The 16743-nt window shown below is 40.7% G+C and overlaps 1 protein-coding gene across 9 annotated transcripts in view; it reads left to right on the forward strand.

Annotated features, from left to right (window-relative positions):
- ARHGAP24 (Rho GTPase activating protein 24) overlaps positions 1 to 16743 on the forward strand; it is a 227030-nt gene that overhangs the window by 179765 nt on the left and 30522 nt on the right. For 8 of the 9 annotated variants that reach the window (XM_075034049.1, XM_075034059.1, XM_075034078.1 and 5 more), the window contains one exon: positions 12145 to 12267. In XM_075034049.1, coding sequence (XP_074890150.1) covers positions 12145 to 12267 — 123 coding nt within the window. Of the gene's footprint in view, positions 1 to 12144; positions 12268 to 16404; positions 16593 to 16743 lie in introns of those variants that run through there. The other variant, XM_075034069.1, reaches the window with a different exon arrangement.

The following is a 16743-nucleotide window of genomic DNA, read 5'->3' on the forward strand; positions in this document are numbered from 1 at the left end:
AATACAACATTTTCTGTGTTTGGCAGATCAGTTTTGTTACTGGAGAATTAATAACAATAGCATTGTCTGCTTGTCTGTATGCAGCAGTGGCCATAGGCCAGTGTATGAGACACGATTTCCAAGACTGGCTGAAGTTATGGCTTCGCCACAATTCAGTGTCCTGGGATACCAGATGGTTATGTCCTGATCAAAGCTCTTCTTTTTGGCTGGCCTCCTTCCAGAGAAACACCACAAGAATTTAGCTGTGCAACTTTGTTTTTGTACTGAGCTAATTTCCAAGAGCACGTTTAGACTGATAAAAGAGCATCTCGATTTCTACCTGCTGAAGGCTCAGGATATTTCATATTCATGACAGACAGAGACCTTAATGAGTAGATGCTGAGAGCTGAAGTGAGCGCATGCTTTGAATGTTGTTCTTGCTAAGACTCTAAGGACAACCTAGGTCTGGCATCTTGGCATGCTGGCTTTGCAGCCTAAAGTCCCTGGGTGAATTTATGTTTGAGGACTTGTGTTTGGGTATTGATTCTTCCTTACTTAAAATCATCTGAAGTTTTAATTTCCTGCTAGGTCAAATGCCGTACAAATATGTGCTGTGGAACTGACCTTTCGAAATAATCCATTTCAAGTTGAGTCTTGCACTTCAGTGCAATTCATGATGTACGGCTGAAAAGCAAAGAAAGCATTTGGTAGCACAGGGCAGCCGTCTCTGCAGCAGCAACAGCTCCAGCATCCTGCTTTTTGCCAAAACAGTCCTCGTAGTCAAGTTCTAAAGCATTTTCTACATTGTTCAATACGTCTGGACCAGCAAATGCATGGGGCTTTTTCCCCTCTCTCCGTAGAAGCAGAGATGGATATATGTTTGCAGAGAATTTCTCTAAAATAAACTTAGAGATCAGCCAAATTTCAAGTAACATGATGGTCATTTTGGGTGTCCAACTTGAGACACTTCAGAGAAGGTTATTGTCAAATGACAGGAATGCAATAATTTAAGGTGTGTCACATAGGACAGAGAAAATAAATTTGCTGTAATAATTTGTATTAATGCTTTTCTCTTAGAATAAATCAGTTACAACAGGTAACAGTGAAGTCATCTAGTGAGGCTTGCACCACCACTAGTGTTTGACATTATGTGACCCTCACATTCCTTCCCAGCTACATAAATACATTGATTCCCTCTTGGCAAGTCATATGACAAGTCATAGTTTTCCACAGATTTTAACTGTTACTGGAAGGAGCAAGTAAAATAGTAATTTCAGGGGGTGAGAACTGTCAAATTTGAGAAATTGTCTGTAGACACTGTAGCACTATTGCAACAATCAGATGGCAACCAGCGGGCAGATGAAGCAGTTAAAAGTGGAGGCATTTCTGTAGTTCTGCCCTCCCCCATTTCTAACGAATACACTTAACAGTATTTGAAGAAGGTGTCAATTGCTTAGTGAAGCCTTTCTATTAAAAACAATAGGTCTTCTCAGTGGAACTACTCAGTGCTGAGGACATTTGACATCTGATTGATCAGGTGTTTCCCTGAAGGTCTTCTGCATCCCTCCTTGAAATCACCTACCCTATAGGCATAGCATCAAATACAAACCTGTGTAATCAGTGGCTGGGTAAAATGCGGTGCCACAGAGCTGAGACCTGGCTGCAGCAATCCAGTCCTCTCTTGGTTACTGCAATTCAGATGTAGAAATGGCATAGTCTGATGAGAAAGTAGTAGAAGTAAAGCAGTAAAACATTTGAGCATCACAGGTCATTGAAAAAGCCATGTTCTTCTCTCTATTTTGTTTCTTCTTGGAGGTCACAAGTGAGTTCTGCTATCTGTTAGAATCCAAGCTGTAGTTCAGAAGGCAAATCTCTCTTGTTTCTGTCCCCAGGAAGCTATTGGCCAATGTCAGAAAAATGGGGGAAGAAAACTCACAAAGATGGACTTGGTCTACCTTCTTTGTCAAAAAAAAAAAAAAAAAAAAAAAAAAGGCATTGACAATTTGATTTGATTTTGTATCTTCTGTGTGTACAAGTTTTAACTAAAAAAGCCACAGTATATGTTTTTAATAGTTAATGGCATTAGGCAAGACTTTCTGCTTTATTTTTACTTTCTTGAACTCATAATTTCAGAGGAAAGCTCTTTATGGTTGAAGTTTTGAAAATAGGGCACTGTGATGGCACTGTACATGTACATGGACAAGTGTGGCCTGGTATGCTTTGTTCTATAACTGGATCAATACTGTATATGTCTTAAATCCTAGTAGTAATGAAGGACATATAGGACCGGATTTCTACGGTCAGTCTGTTTTTTTGTTTATTTGTATTTTCCACATCTTCCTACCAAAAAAGCTTGTGTGAGATTCCATTGCAAGGCACAAGGAGTGAGAAGCCTTCTTGAGAAGTGATACTGATGTGTCTTTTGTGGATCCACCAAATTATTTTTCTGCTTCCCTGCAATAAGTGTAATAGTTTGTCAAGACCAGGTAAAATTATAATACATGCTTTGTCAGAATGTTTGCTAAGTTTCATGTTAGTGCCAGAGTGTGCATTTAGGGTATTTGCAGTCAACTGCACTGAAGCAATTTCTTTTCTATAAAGGTATAACTTGCATACTGTAAATCTGACCCTTTTTTCCCCCGATCCATCTGCTTCTGTGAATTCATCGCCAGTCTTCACTATACAGGGAGAAGAATGTGATTTCATCTGTTAGTATGGCTGAAAAAAAAAGGTAGAAAAATATATTTTTGCTGCTGTGTGGTTTCACAGAGCTTCAATGAATATAAGAAAGTAGAATTGCTAGTGGATGCGGAAAACGTTACTAGCAACTCTGGAAACAGCTGAAAGTCACAACAATAGAACAGCAAACATGACAGTTCAGACCGCCTTTTATATCACAACAATGCTGACAACATTGAAAAATTCTGGAAAGCTGAAAACTATCAACAGCAGTGCAAAAGAAGCATGCCTCTGACTTCTGCGTGGTACTGATTAACTGGGAAGGCAGCGATGTGTGCTGCTGCTCAGGGACTGGTGAAGTGTAAAGCTGTGATGGGGTCCACAGAGCTTGATGGCCTTTTAATGCAACCTGTAAACAAAATGTTCTGGGCGGTGTGCCTTGAGCAAGAAGAGAGATGAGATTTTTTCAAGTGGGAATGGCACTGGGGAAGGGCATGATAAAAAAGTTGACTGTGCTGGCACCAACATCTTAGTGCCAGGGAAGGGTAGGAGGAACAGACTGCAAAACAGGTAGCACTTGGGATCTCCGTCTGAGGATGAGGTGGATAACTGTTAAATCTGTTTGAAGCGTAGCAGAAATTCAAATTAGGAATAAAGGAAGGATAGCAAAACTAGGGGAGGAGAGGAAAGAGAGTAAGAATGAGACATGCCTGAAAAGATTGTGCTCTGAAAAAATCAGAGCTCTTATATGGTACAATGGATGATTTGAATTCACATCTCTCTTTAATGACATCTTTCTAACACAATTGTAACTGCTGATGAGCAAGCATCACAGGTTTTTGCTCAGGTATTTAAGCAATAATTATTACATTACGAGAAAGACAAAATGCTTAAATATGGCACTGATTTTATGCTTTTACTGTGCAAGACACTAAACTTACTCTTATAGACAGATGTGCTGCAGTTGTAGCGCTGCAGCACAGAAGAAAGCTACCTGTACAGAGTATTCATTGTGTTACACATGATGAATACATTTCCTTAGCCTGATTTCAAGTATCCAATAGCAGCTGGTTCAGAGCTTCATGAAAACAACTCTTTCTATTGAAAAAGCCCTGCTGTCTTCCAGGCATTCTGCAAGCAGGGAAATTGTGATAGAGCACAATGCCCACCAGGGAATGTACTTGTGTTAGCAGTCTTTTGCCATTTAGCACTTAAATTAGGCTGTAGCTTTTATGTTGAAAAGCTAATATGCCCAAAAACCAATACACTCAGTGCAGAAAACTGCTGTTCAAGATTATTAATGCAAAAGATCAGCTTGGATACTAGGAGCAGAAAATGATATTTGTACTGAAGTATTTAAAAAGCAGTATCTTTATTATTGACTTGTTTGCAGTTACTTAATTCCCCTCTTTAGGAAATTGTATTAGTTCTTTGTGAAGAGAGAAATTAAATAGTGCACCTGATATAGTTTGTTAGTAAAACAATGGTGAGTTTGATAACATTGTATTTCAATGCTGAGGTTTCTCAGTGGTGGTGGTATTAGTCATTTAAAACACATAGGTGATATAAGCATATTTTCCGGCCATCTGTGTCTCCTTTCAGAAGACAGAGCAGCATTGAGCCAAACAAGAACAGAAGATACAACAGGACAGTCCTGGGTAGAAGAATTGAAATTGTAATTTGTCTATCTTCCTCAACCCAGTCTATTACCTGTCATTAAAGCTTTAGAGGTAATGCAGCTATGTAGTGGAACTCAAAATCATGAACTGGGTCTGCTACCTGCTCTGGTTTCAAAAGAACAACAGAGGGTATTTTTCAAGTTTTATGAAACACCTTTTGAAAATGCTTAGGAGTTAAATTCTAATGGTAGCCACTCATGTTGTAACATCCAGCCATCTGGATGGATTTATGTGTTTAAACATCTGTGGAAAAGCAGCCAACATTATTTCACCTAGTATTGTTAGGACTTTTACAGTACATAGGAGTTTCCTCTTAGTATCTTTATGATCTTTGGAATCTGGTTTGCCATATATTACATAATAGGGCTAGTGAGAAGTTCCTTGTTTCAATTATTGCTGTGTCTCAATTATGTTTTATTTTATTAGCTTAAGTTTTTTTCCTAGAAACAAGTTTCTGTACTCAGTTTTGTCATGAAGGTCTTCAAAACACAGATCCTAAAATCTCAGGAATCATCAAATAATAAGCTAAGATACAAGATTGCCCAAATCTCTTTGATTTTAAGCTGGACAGGGTTTTTTTTGTGGACCTGAATGAAATGCTGAGTTGACAGGTTGTACGTTCAATTTAGTATCTGGGGAGCTCAGTGCAAGATAAAACAATTGGGCATTTTAGGATTTGATTGTTTAGCATGCAAGGAGCCTGTTCAGTGCAGCCTAGCTTAGTGCTAGTTTTCTATTTCTCTTGGCTTTTGGGATTTCCATCACTGATGGCTCTGATAATGTCTTTTAAATAGAGAACTTTCCAGGGTGCTTTCTTTTATACTCCAAGGTCAAGCTCTTCCCCTCTCCCCATCCGCCTTGGTCTTAGCCTCCCTGGTTGATTTTCAGCTTCATGAAGTCCAACATCACATCTTCAGTTCATGGACTTCTTTTCTCCTTCATGATATAGATATGTTTTAGACAAGCTGTGCTATGAAAGAAGTAAGTTGAGTACTGTTGGAAAATACAACAATGTTCTGTGTAGTTTCCATGGGGCAGGTCTCTTGTGATGAGAACATACAGCTTATATTCTGTAACAGTCACTTCAGAAGTAATGGTGAAGCTCCTGTAAATATAGACTGTTTGTCTCTGATAATCATACAGTGTGGGTTGTTTGTTTTCAGGTGAGTTTTTGCATGATCATTAAGAACTTGGTTCTCCAGACTACCTTAATTTTGTGATAAACGAAAAAGGTGGCAGTGACTTGAACTTAGCCTATGTACTCTTTTTTTCATCCTAGTTGAACTAAGAGGATGCTTTAAATTCTTGGTAGAGTTTTAGACAGTCAGGAAGAGCAGGAGCAATACCAGGCATGTGCAGAATAAAGATGCTTTTAAGACTTATAAACAAACAAACAACAGAAAACCCAACACACCCCCTCCCCAGCTCTTGTCTCCAAGCTCCGTACCTGCATCATCAGAAATAAGTCCCAAGCTGATACACAGAAATTCATTGCCCCTACTTCCTCTCCACCAACACATATGTAAGAACATAAGCTTGACTGCTTAGCAAGTGGTATACACAGTACAAAAATGTTGTGAGTTTCAAGTAGTTGTGTCTCTTTCTGTTCTTTAAATTAGTCATGTGAGATGCAGCAGCTGCTAAGCCTTCAACATAGATTCTCACTTACTATGAAGAAGGGTTTCTCAATGAATCCCAGAGCCAGTAAGACATTAAAATCTCATTAAAATCCAGTTGCATCCCAGCGCTTAGCTCCTTCATTTTGCTTTGCAAATTTCAACCTGTGTTCTGACCAAGCTTTTTGTAGTTAGGTTTTTCCGCTGGCCCAGTTGGAATGAACATAAAATATTTTAGTGCTCAAACTGGTCTAACAGTTTGAGGGCAGTTTGAAGGGCAAATTGTCCCATATCACCTCAGTGCAGGAACCTGAATCATCCTTGAAAGATGCCTATATGTGATTTTCATCAGACTCAGGATGTGCAGGGTTCATGAGCACAGGCAGGGGCCAGCAGAAGAGTTCTTATGTTACCTTAAAGTTGGGTGTGATTATAAGATTTAACAGCTATGATAGAATTTTTTTACTCACTTGAGGATAGATGGATGGATCCTGTAGTTGCCAGTGTCAGTATATGGAGGACAGACACGTATGGATTTGAACTGTCTTTTAGTAGCTCATCAGTATGTCAAGTCAGACTTCTGTGCTTAAAGCAGCAGTGGTTAGTGTTGAGTTAATATCAAGGTTGGGGAATGATAATTTCTGTTTTGTTCTTAAACGAGGAGTTTCATTAGGGAAAAAAAAAGGAGAATAAGGTTGTTCATCGTGGTCTCTGATATTCTAGTATCCTCTACAACTTGCAGAGATGATTTCTGCTTAGGATTAAAAAGTCTGAATATAAATGCCATAAAGTGAAAGTTGACGAAGGAAATGCAGGTGGGTTTTTCCAGAGAAATAGATTAAATATGTCACTTAATGTGCAGTGCAGGGGAAAATTTAAGAGCACAAAGTATAGTGGAAGAATCATGAATTCTATCATAATTATTGGTGGTTTGCTTGTGAAGAAATACTAATTGGAGTCCTGATGAAGAACTATAAATTACATAGTCTTATCATACATCTGAACAGAGAAGAGCATGCCTGCTTCACTGCACACGAGGATGGCACTTACTTCTACACCTGGCTACACTTGGAAGATTGATGCAACACACAGATGGGTACATTTCTGAGTTACAAACAATTTGTATGAAAGATCAGCTCTTCTAACTTAAAGGCTGGTGCAACTGTGAGGCTTCGGGTGATACAGGGACATGTGGGAGAAGAGAGTGGCATTGGTTCAGTGCACATATGCAGAAATGTGGTGATGGACAGTAGTAGCTGGAAGAGAATTCCAGACCATATAGCAGTGAGAACTATTTGAAAGACAAGCTAAAAAAAAATTAAGAAAATAAAGTGAAAACAGGGTGCAACAGAAGGAAAACAAAGGACTCCTCGGGCAAGATTCTCAGAAACTAATGTCTGAATATCAGCTCCTAAATCTTTTTGTAAGTATATGGCTTGATTTTTTGTGAGGTGATGAGGAGCCAGGCGTTCCTATTTGAATACCATATGGAGGTGTGTTTAGTGTATTCATATGAAACATTAGAAGGCTAAAATTTTACTATTTAGCATTTTCCTGTGAAATTAAAAATTTAGGAAACAAATGTGAAGTATCCAGGCATGAGGGTGTTTCTAAAGAAAACCCAGTGGGTTCTGTTGTAATGCCAGTCTGCCTTTGACCACCTTCCAGTTCCCAAGCTGAGAGCAAGGGTTTTAGAAACTGTGGCTATGCACAAGGGAGTAGGGAACTGTTTTGCTTTGAAATTGGCCCCCAAATTTTTTTTTTGTTGGAATGTCAATGTTCTTTTGAGGTTGGCCATGACATTCTCCACTCAGAAAAATCAGATTAATCCTAGTTTTTGATGTTTCTCCTGGGAGAAAATTCTCTTCTAAACAGTTGGAATGAATTTAATCCCTTCGCATTCCATTCTCAAGAATGCTGGAACTACTGTTCGCAAGAAATCCAAGATGCTTTTATAAGGACAAGCAAATATTTCATTCGGAGTCCAGCCTGGGTGCCTTCAGGTAAGAGAAGGGTGTTGGGTTAGACAGGAAGAGACTACAAAAAACCCCCACCTTGCACAACTTCCCACCCCACCCCTGCAGCTGAATGCAAAATGTCTGTGCATTCACATTTAATTGATGGACAATAAAAAGCAGGAGAGCTGTTGAGCCTGGTATTTCAGGAAGCAATCACCCTTATATTCAGTCACCGCCTCTTCATGCTTTTCCGAGTGTGGTGTGGTGCTGCTTGAGCAAGCGCAGGCTGTTCCCTTTCTTTTCCCCTGCGGAGTGGATCCCCTCAAGAATTGGTCTCTCCGTATTTTAATTGTTTTTTTTCCGGTTGCTGGCAAGAGGTGTTAAAATACCTCGCCTCGCTTGTATCAGAGCGGTGCTGGCTCTGCGCACAAAGCTGCACGCAGCATGGGGCCGAGTGGTCCAGGCTGTCCTACCACGAAGCACAGCAGTGGTCTGTATTTACTGGTTACTGAGTCCCCGAAGGAGGCAGGAAGGAACACTTGGGAACCTGCAAGTCATTGCTAGTCCCAAAGGGGGCAAGAGGAGAAATCTGACCTGTTCAAAGTGGAATATTCGTCGTGGTATTGTGCTGTTTCACTGCTTCCACTCCAAATGGATGTTATGGATAGATTTCTTCAATAAATAAGAATTCATTTCTGATGCTGCCAGGAAAATAAAACAGATAAAGGATTGGTTAGGGCTGCAGGAATAACAATATGTGATATTACATTGTAGTTTTGAGAAACAGTATAGATCCAATTACTTTCAGCAGTTACCAGAGGCTGGAAGAAACAGGATATACACATCAGTTGTGTAAACAGCAGCTTTTCATCTTGAATATGCCAGGGTCAACTTCTTTGGTCAGGTAGACTGGGTTTTACTCCTTCCAGGTCCTGTGACACCTGCAAAGTAACAAGGGGAAAAGATGAAAAAAAAAGGGGGGGGGGGGGAAGTGGAGTTCGTATTCCAGCCCCTTGACTTGGCTATTCACAAGCAGGCCACAGCACGCAGGGTTAGGCATTTCTTATACTTGGACTGCAAATGCAGGGAAGGAAATTTGAGAAGGCATAATCTGGAGCCATACAACAGTACAGGTAAAATAAATTATGATTTGCATGCTCACAGGAAAGGAATAAGGATGCATTCATATCTGTAATGGACTTCATGCTGAGCATCATTTTCATGTTGACGTACTTAATGCTGGTATCTATGGTATGAATAGATGTCTGATTTTTGGAGATTGTGATCTACTCATGCTTCATTATAATAATAACAATAATATTACAAGGGGAAAAAAAAATGAGTTGGAGATTCTAAATAGCATCTTTCAGAAGTGTCCTGTGGACCTACTGAAGATTCAGAAAGGTCCTTCTATTTCTGTTTATCTGATATTACTTATCTGAGATGGCTATTTCCTGAATCATCATCATTTCTTCTTGTCTGTCCCCCGATCTTATTAATTTTGTATTTAAAACACAGTCCCACTAAAAGTTAACATTTGCAGTAAAATACAAATCCAATATGTGCTATTGTGTCCCCAAAAGTCTTTCAGTGAGGCTTCAGTTCTTGAGTAGTAACTAAATTAATGTACAAGTAGAAGAACCCTGCAAGATGCAATATTGTGGTGTGAAAGAAAGGAGTTGAATTACAAAGTAGACAGATCCAGAATTGCTATAAAATGGTGAAGCTCCTTTTGTTAGGAAAGCTTCGCTTTCTCATACCAAAAGATAATGTAACTAAACATTATGCTTTCCTTCTCTGCAAAATTAAACACAGATTAATTATGTATTAGCTGAGTGGGTGTTTACTTGAGTTAGTTGTTTAGAGTACTGCTCTGGAATCCACACTGTAAATGAACTATCTAGACTTCTGTGATCAATCCAGTTTATCTGGAGAACACCCTCTGGTTTTTCATAACATGGTAACTGAGTAAATCTCACATAATCTGCTGAACTTAAATACACAGGCTATTCAAAAATATGGAGCGATCTGACAGACACCCAAAAGGAGGACCATCACTTGGCTATGGCTGTCATCTTTTTTGTTGCCTCTTTAGTAAGAAAATCAGGTCACCTCTTGTTTTATTCCTGGATCTGATATGTATTTTGTGTGAATGCATCTTTTCATATGGCACCTTACAGGATCCTGGTCCATTTAAAAAAAAAAAAAAAAGAAAAGAAAAGAAAAAAAAGAAGAAGCAGCAGCTACAGTACAATATGGTAGTATAAATAATTTTTTTCAGTTTTTATCAGCCACAAAAGGGGCACAACTGTGTCACATGCTTTTAATCTGTACTATATTTATTACTATTATATTTAATAGCTGTGACAATATATTGAAACTTTCTGTTTGTTTTTGGGTCTTTTCAGGATGAGAACTCTAGATGATGTGTAAAATATGCCAGTTTAAGTAGACTGTAGACAGTATCATATCTACTCTTTGTGCTTGAGTGGGAGAGATCTGTCCTCAGTCTGGTCAAGATGGCTATGTAAAAGGTAGAGATGGGGAGTAAATTTCCAGGGCCTGACTATGTGCTTTCTGCTGGGCAGGGTTGATGTGGAGTGCTACCATTTGGGATGCTTATGCTTCCCCCTCCCCGTACCTTCATCCTCCACTTCTTGAAAGGTAAAAGTGACAGAACATAGCATAGAAGTAAGACTCACGTTTTGTACCAATTCTTATGCTAGTCACTAAAAGGATTTTAAAAAACCCAAACAATGCAGTTTAGCTCATGTTGATATTTCTCTAGTGTTGGCACTTAAAATAGGTTCATCCCTACCTTTTAACTATGTCTTAGAAAAAAAGTAGTGTTCTTCAGACTTTTGAACTGTGGTATAGTCTAAAATGTATTGTACTTCAGGTTGTTGCATTACTTCTTTGGATGCCTTTTTGGGGAACTTATGGTATATCAATGGCTGTATTTTGACTGTAGAAAACCAGAGTCTCTCTTTACCTCCAAGTTCAGATTTAAGTTTTGAACAATGATGTAAACCTTAAGAATAAGTCTTCAGTAGAATCTGCTCATGTCTGGAAAAATCTGGCTTTTGTGGTCACCAAGTTTCAATTCAGTCCCTTTTACAGTTGTGTGTCCTAATCCTGTAAAGTGTGCACTATACAGGTAGGTTCATTCAGAACAGTTGTGCCAGGAAGTTGTGGTTGGATTTTCTAGCCCTTAAGAAATTTCTCTTTAGAAACCTAGCTGTTCCAGTGCCCAACACTGAGCATGGTGCTCTTCCGAAGGCCTCCAAGGAGCAGTATTCCTCCTGTAATGAACAGAGATACTTACTTTAGACATGACTAGAATCAAAAATAGGGATGGAAGAAGCTGGAAAGAGATGAACACAGAACTCAAGGGATTTCTAGGTGCATCGCGTTTGTGCATGAAGTACACATGCATGCCTTTGGCTCAGTGAAAGGGCTTCAAAATGTCTGGTGCTATCTTTCTGGAAGGGTTTGCTCCCTCTGCAATGCTGGAAGGGTGGTTTGCATCCCCAAGTGCTCTTGCACTAACATAGTACCTATTAGAATGGAGGTGAAGCAGTACTACAAGTGTGAAAACCTGGAGCTGTGGCAAGCCAAGTTCTGGTTTTGACCTTCTTGGTGTCGGCCCATCCTTTAAATAAATGATAATAAGGCAGTGTGTTCCCTCTTAATCTAATTCTCATCAGACCCATCGAAGGCAGTGGACTGTACCAGCTGCTAGCATCGGCTGCCGCCTTAGAGATTCACAGCAACACTTGGGTGTATCAAATGTCATTGCCACGAACGTGACACATTGTGTTCCTGAAAATAAAAATGGAATCATCCCCGCTTGTTCAAAGCACGGTTATCTCTCTCTGCGTTTATTGTCTCTATCATGGTACAGGAACTGCTGCAAAATTTCCAGTGCATATATCGTTACAGATTAGTGCGGGCCCCCGTGATTCTTGGAATGGCATGGAGCTGTTTTTGTTTACTGATGACATTTATCCTCTCATTTCCTTTTGGAAGCGTGACAACTTCTCGCTGTCTGATGGGAAATGTACTTACAGGACCTTCTTTTCATGCCGTGTCTGACGATAAACACTCTACTGCATAGTATCCATGTCTGCTTGCTATGGAGCCACTATTACTGCTTTCAGCAGTCAGTCTGGCAGGAACTTGGCTGGGCAGGAAAGCAAAAGGGTTTCTAAGTGCAATTATCTTCTCTTGCAGGAGGAGACCGAGAGCGGATGACAGCTAATCATGAGACGTACCTTCTTATGGCGAGCACACAGAATGACATGGAGGATTGGGTGAAATCTATTCGCAGGGTTATATGGGCGCCATTTGGAGGAGGTGAGTCAGTGAGGGAACATGCAAGGCTCCCAGATACACAAAGACACATAAGGGTTCTTCTGTTGTCTCTCAGTCACAGCCAGAGTTTTGAAGTGAAGAGGAGAAGAATGATCTAGATCTTTCAAAAAAAGTGAGCCCTTTGTTTTCTCTTGCAATGCAGGTATTAGGCTTGTTCCCATGCAGAGGGCTTAAGTAAAAGGCTTTAAGCCGTCTGGAACCACTTCCCTTGATGAGAATAGCACATGATAGTGCATTACCAAGGTGAGGGGAAGGCTTCTATGAAATCAGTTTTTCCATAGGGAGAAGCAGGGTAATTCCTTTGGTCACCAGTGAAAAGACTGTCCATGTGTTTCATAAATGCCTGTTACAAGAAGCTGTCAGTGATTCTCCTGCAAGTGACAGCTAAGATCAGTAATAGTATTATATAAAGCTATGTGCTCCAATATAAGCCCCAGGATATCAGCAGTAGCAGTATAGGATAGATTCTTTTTCTTTTGATTGGCATACCCAACAATTTCAGTAGTACTGGATCAAAATTTATTGTTGGATGTCTAGTTGTCTTTTTTAAAAGTTCTCTTATGTTGAATGGGCTGCAAATTATTATCATAACTTTCATCATTATTATTCTGGTGATAACATCTATATTATTATACAAGTATGATTGACACACTTGCACAAAATGTCAGTACATTAATCAATCTGTTCCTTGAAGCTCTTAAATCTCCAATTTTTTTTGAGAAATATTTTTCTACTGTGAAAGAGCACCTGTATTGCATCAGATGCTTTTTGGTCTTGTCTGCAGGTTGTTGAAAAAGTAAGTCAGGCAGGATTGTCTGTGCTGTTTCATGACTGAGAAGCACAGTTATCACTGAAAACTCTGATTGCTGACTGCAAATGTCTTGTTCTCAACTGCCAGGTAGACCACGGGAGAGAGGAGGGAGGGACTGAAGGAAACCTCCATTTAAAATAAAACTTTTCTTGTAAGCCACCCATCTTCCATTGTGCTTTATACAGGTCACAGAGTTCTTAGGAGAAGGCTTTAGCCTCACTGGTAGGCTGCACTGTGGGACTTGGTCAGCTAGGGCCTGCCTGGCACCTCTTCAAACGTGACTGTCTTCTCTTTGGCTCCTCCTGGGAAAATGTGCTCTGGAAAGATAGTGCTAAGCAGTCATCTCACTGGGATCTGGCCCTGTATGTTAATAAGCTGGCACAGTCCTGAATCTGAGCATGTAGGTCTTACAGGAGGATGCTAAAAAAAACAAAACAAAAAACCAAAGCCCAAAACTCACAAAGTGAAAGGTTTGTCTTAAAAGGTGTGATCTTCTATAGGCATATTGTGGCAGAGGAGAGTCAGGAGGAGCACAGTCTTCTGCAGTTAGGCTAGGTAAGAAATCTGCTTGTTTATATAGCATGAAGATTACCCATCCCCAACTTTCTCTTTGTAAAGCAGGCCTCCTGTTGAGCTCCTTAGTGTTCTCTTACTCAGTCCAGTGGCAGTGTAAGCTGCTGTGGCAATAATAAATTTGGGGGCATAAGAGAACTGGATTTTTCGAAGAGTATCTTTGTGGTTTTTTGCACATGGCTTCCAGCACCACAGTATATTTCTGTGGCAAATAATGAGGAAAGGCAACCTTGCAGTTCTGCAAGTGGAGAAGTGTCTATGTTTTACAGGCAGGGAGCTGAGATTAAGTGAAACTGTTTCTAGCCCAAGTCCATGCACAGAGCTATGAATAGAAACCAAATCTCCAGAGTCCTGACCCTATGCTTTCTTCACCAGCCCCTCATTTGCTTTTATAGGGCAAGAGCTATTTCTGGCTTACAGCTGGGAATCCTTCCAGCCATCATGAAAATTCTCAGGACACCATTATTGTTGTAGGAGTGTTTAATGCCAATTACTGATGGAAGCATCTTGCTGAAGACTTCACATGCTGATTTGCATGAAACAAGAGTTGAGTGCAATCCTTGAATTACTGTTTAAATTCATTTGTGGTTGAAATACTTCTAAGCATGTTCTTTTTGGTTTTGCTATTTGATTTCTTGAGCAAATACACTGACTCAGGGTTATTTGTATTGGGAAGCAAACAGTTAACTCCCTGGAAAACATGAGAATAGATGGAACATGATTTTGGGTTTAGTGTTCACAGAGAAGGTTTGACTGTGATAACATGGCAAAAGCAGTATTGTGGTATGTGTCACCATTAAGAACAGTGTTTCTAGTGCCCCCCGTTTTATCAGCTCCTTGTTACTTAAGTTGATAGTCTGAGCTATCTTAACAAGTCTTAATAAGCCCTATTAACTATTCTGTAATTATGTATGGCCAGACACACTCATATTTTTATTATCCCTTGCTACGTGGATGTTGCTGCAGCTGCTGCAACAGTCTGATCCTTCTAAAGAAGGGCACTTCTGGCTTAAGTTGTCCAAGCACCTGCCTTTATGAGCTGTAGCCACTGAAGTTCAAAATCTTTTTATCTATTACTTTAGCTATAAACAAGATATAGAAGAGTTGCAGTCACATGATGACTAGCCAGTAACAAGTAATTACTTGCAACACAAAATTATTTCAGACAGCTAATTAATCAAAACACCAGTTTTGTATCAGCTTCCTAAATTTCAGTACTAGATGGTAAACAACAATAGTCTGGTGTCATACAAGTCAAGTGCCACTTTGAGTAACGTATTTGAATTTTCTGGTTCTTTTAAGCATTGTAAGCAGGCTGTGTGTGTGTGTGTGTGTGCACGCACGCATGTGCAACGGATGTGTCTGAGCCTTGGTGAGCCGCTAATATTTAAAGTTTGTCTGGCAGTGGGAAAGGACTCCTGGTACCAGAGCAAGGAGCCCTGTAAATGATTAACCATATCATTAAATTGTTATTTGTTAACCTGTGCTAGAAAGAGAAGGCAGGCGTGGGGCAGGTGGGAATCTGCTAAGGTGATCAGAAACAGATTGGTTTTTGGACCGAAAGAATAAGGTGACTGGAAAAAATTCTGAAAGGGAAAAGAAATGTAAGTGAGCCAGGGCATGTAATGCCTGTTTGCACATGAAATTCCTTTCCTGATCAGATTAAAAAGGCAATTTTTTACAGGAGGGAAAGGCATAAGCTTTAATTGCAGAGCTTGCAACTAAGGGAGAGGGAGGAGGCGAGAAGAAGGAGCACGAGCATTTTAGCAGGGGTAGTAGTGTAAGGTCTGGCACCTCCTGCGGGAGCCAGGCACAGCCTGCTTGCTTTTCAGGCTGCCACACACGACAGCCGCCTGAACTCAACTCAAAGTCACCCGGAGGAGCAGAAAAATCTGCGTTGCGGCGGCTCCCTCCTCTACGTCGTTTTCCTGCACCTGCTGCACGAGAGGGGCTGGCGCAGGCGGCAGCAGCAGCAGCAGCCGTGGCTGCCATTGCCAGGCGTGGGACCGGGAGGGAGGGAGCAAGCAGAGCATCCCCGTGTGGAGGCACGTATTCCTCAGCAGCTCCCCAGGATCCTGCCGGCAAAGATGCGCTGCTGCCGCATTTGACGCACCTCTCCCATGAGAGCTTCTGGTGGTTTGAAGGCAATAAAACAAGCGAGAAGCCCCTGAGAACATCAGACAGGGAGCTGGGTATATAAAAGGCCTTTTAAAAGGAATCTGTTGTGGACAGAGAGCCTTTCGGGCGAAGGGGCTGTTGTTTTTGCTTCTCGGTTGCAGAGATAAAGGGAGCCAGCAAGGAATATTGTATCCTGGAGGATTCTTCAGTAGCCTTTTTGGTACTGTTCTTCTCTTTCCCCTTGCTCACTGCAAAGCGCTGACCTTTTCCTGTGGAATTGGAGTCTCTGCCACTCAACCCCCTGTTCCAGCTGAGAGGAAGAGGTCTTTCTCCCCCTTCATCTGTGCAGGCACTTCTGTTTGAATGGAAGATACATCTTTTTGCTGAAACTCTTCTGTTGTGACACTGCATAACAGACAGTTGTCTCACTGCAGGAAATAAAAGAAACTAAAGGAAATAGAGAGACAGAAGGAAATTGTTCCCCAAAGCAAAATTGAAGCAGGGAAGAGAACGTTAAAATCACTTCAAGCCCTACCCAAGATCTAGAAGACCACAAATCTCATAGCTCCAGAGGAAAATACACTATTATAAAAACTCCTCAGCAGTCAGTAATGATGAGCAGTCGTGGTGTTTTGTCTGGATGCAGCTGGTGAAGGAAAGCTTTGGAGGGACGTGGGTGATCTGGCCTGTATGATGCCTGAAGACAGAAATGCTGGAGTCCGCAGCCCAGGTGCCTTAGCAGCAGCTCCTTTCATTCCTAAAACTACTTATAGGAGAATTAAGCGGTGTTTTAGTTTCCGTAAAGGTAGGTCCATTCTGTCGCTGTGTTCTGCTTTGCTAATGAAGCCGTGGTTTCTGAGAAATCAAGGGGCTGTGTGTGCACGGGCAGATGAGAGTACTGAAACAAAAGGCATTAAACAATGCAGATGCCAACATTCCACAAATGATTTATTTAC

This window comes from Buteo buteo, chromosome 1 (assembly GCF_964188355.1).
Source record: "Buteo buteo chromosome 1, bButBut1.hap1.1, whole genome shotgun sequence".
Taxonomy (NCBI): domain Eukaryota; kingdom Metazoa; phylum Chordata; class Aves; order Accipitriformes; family Accipitridae; genus Buteo; species Buteo buteo.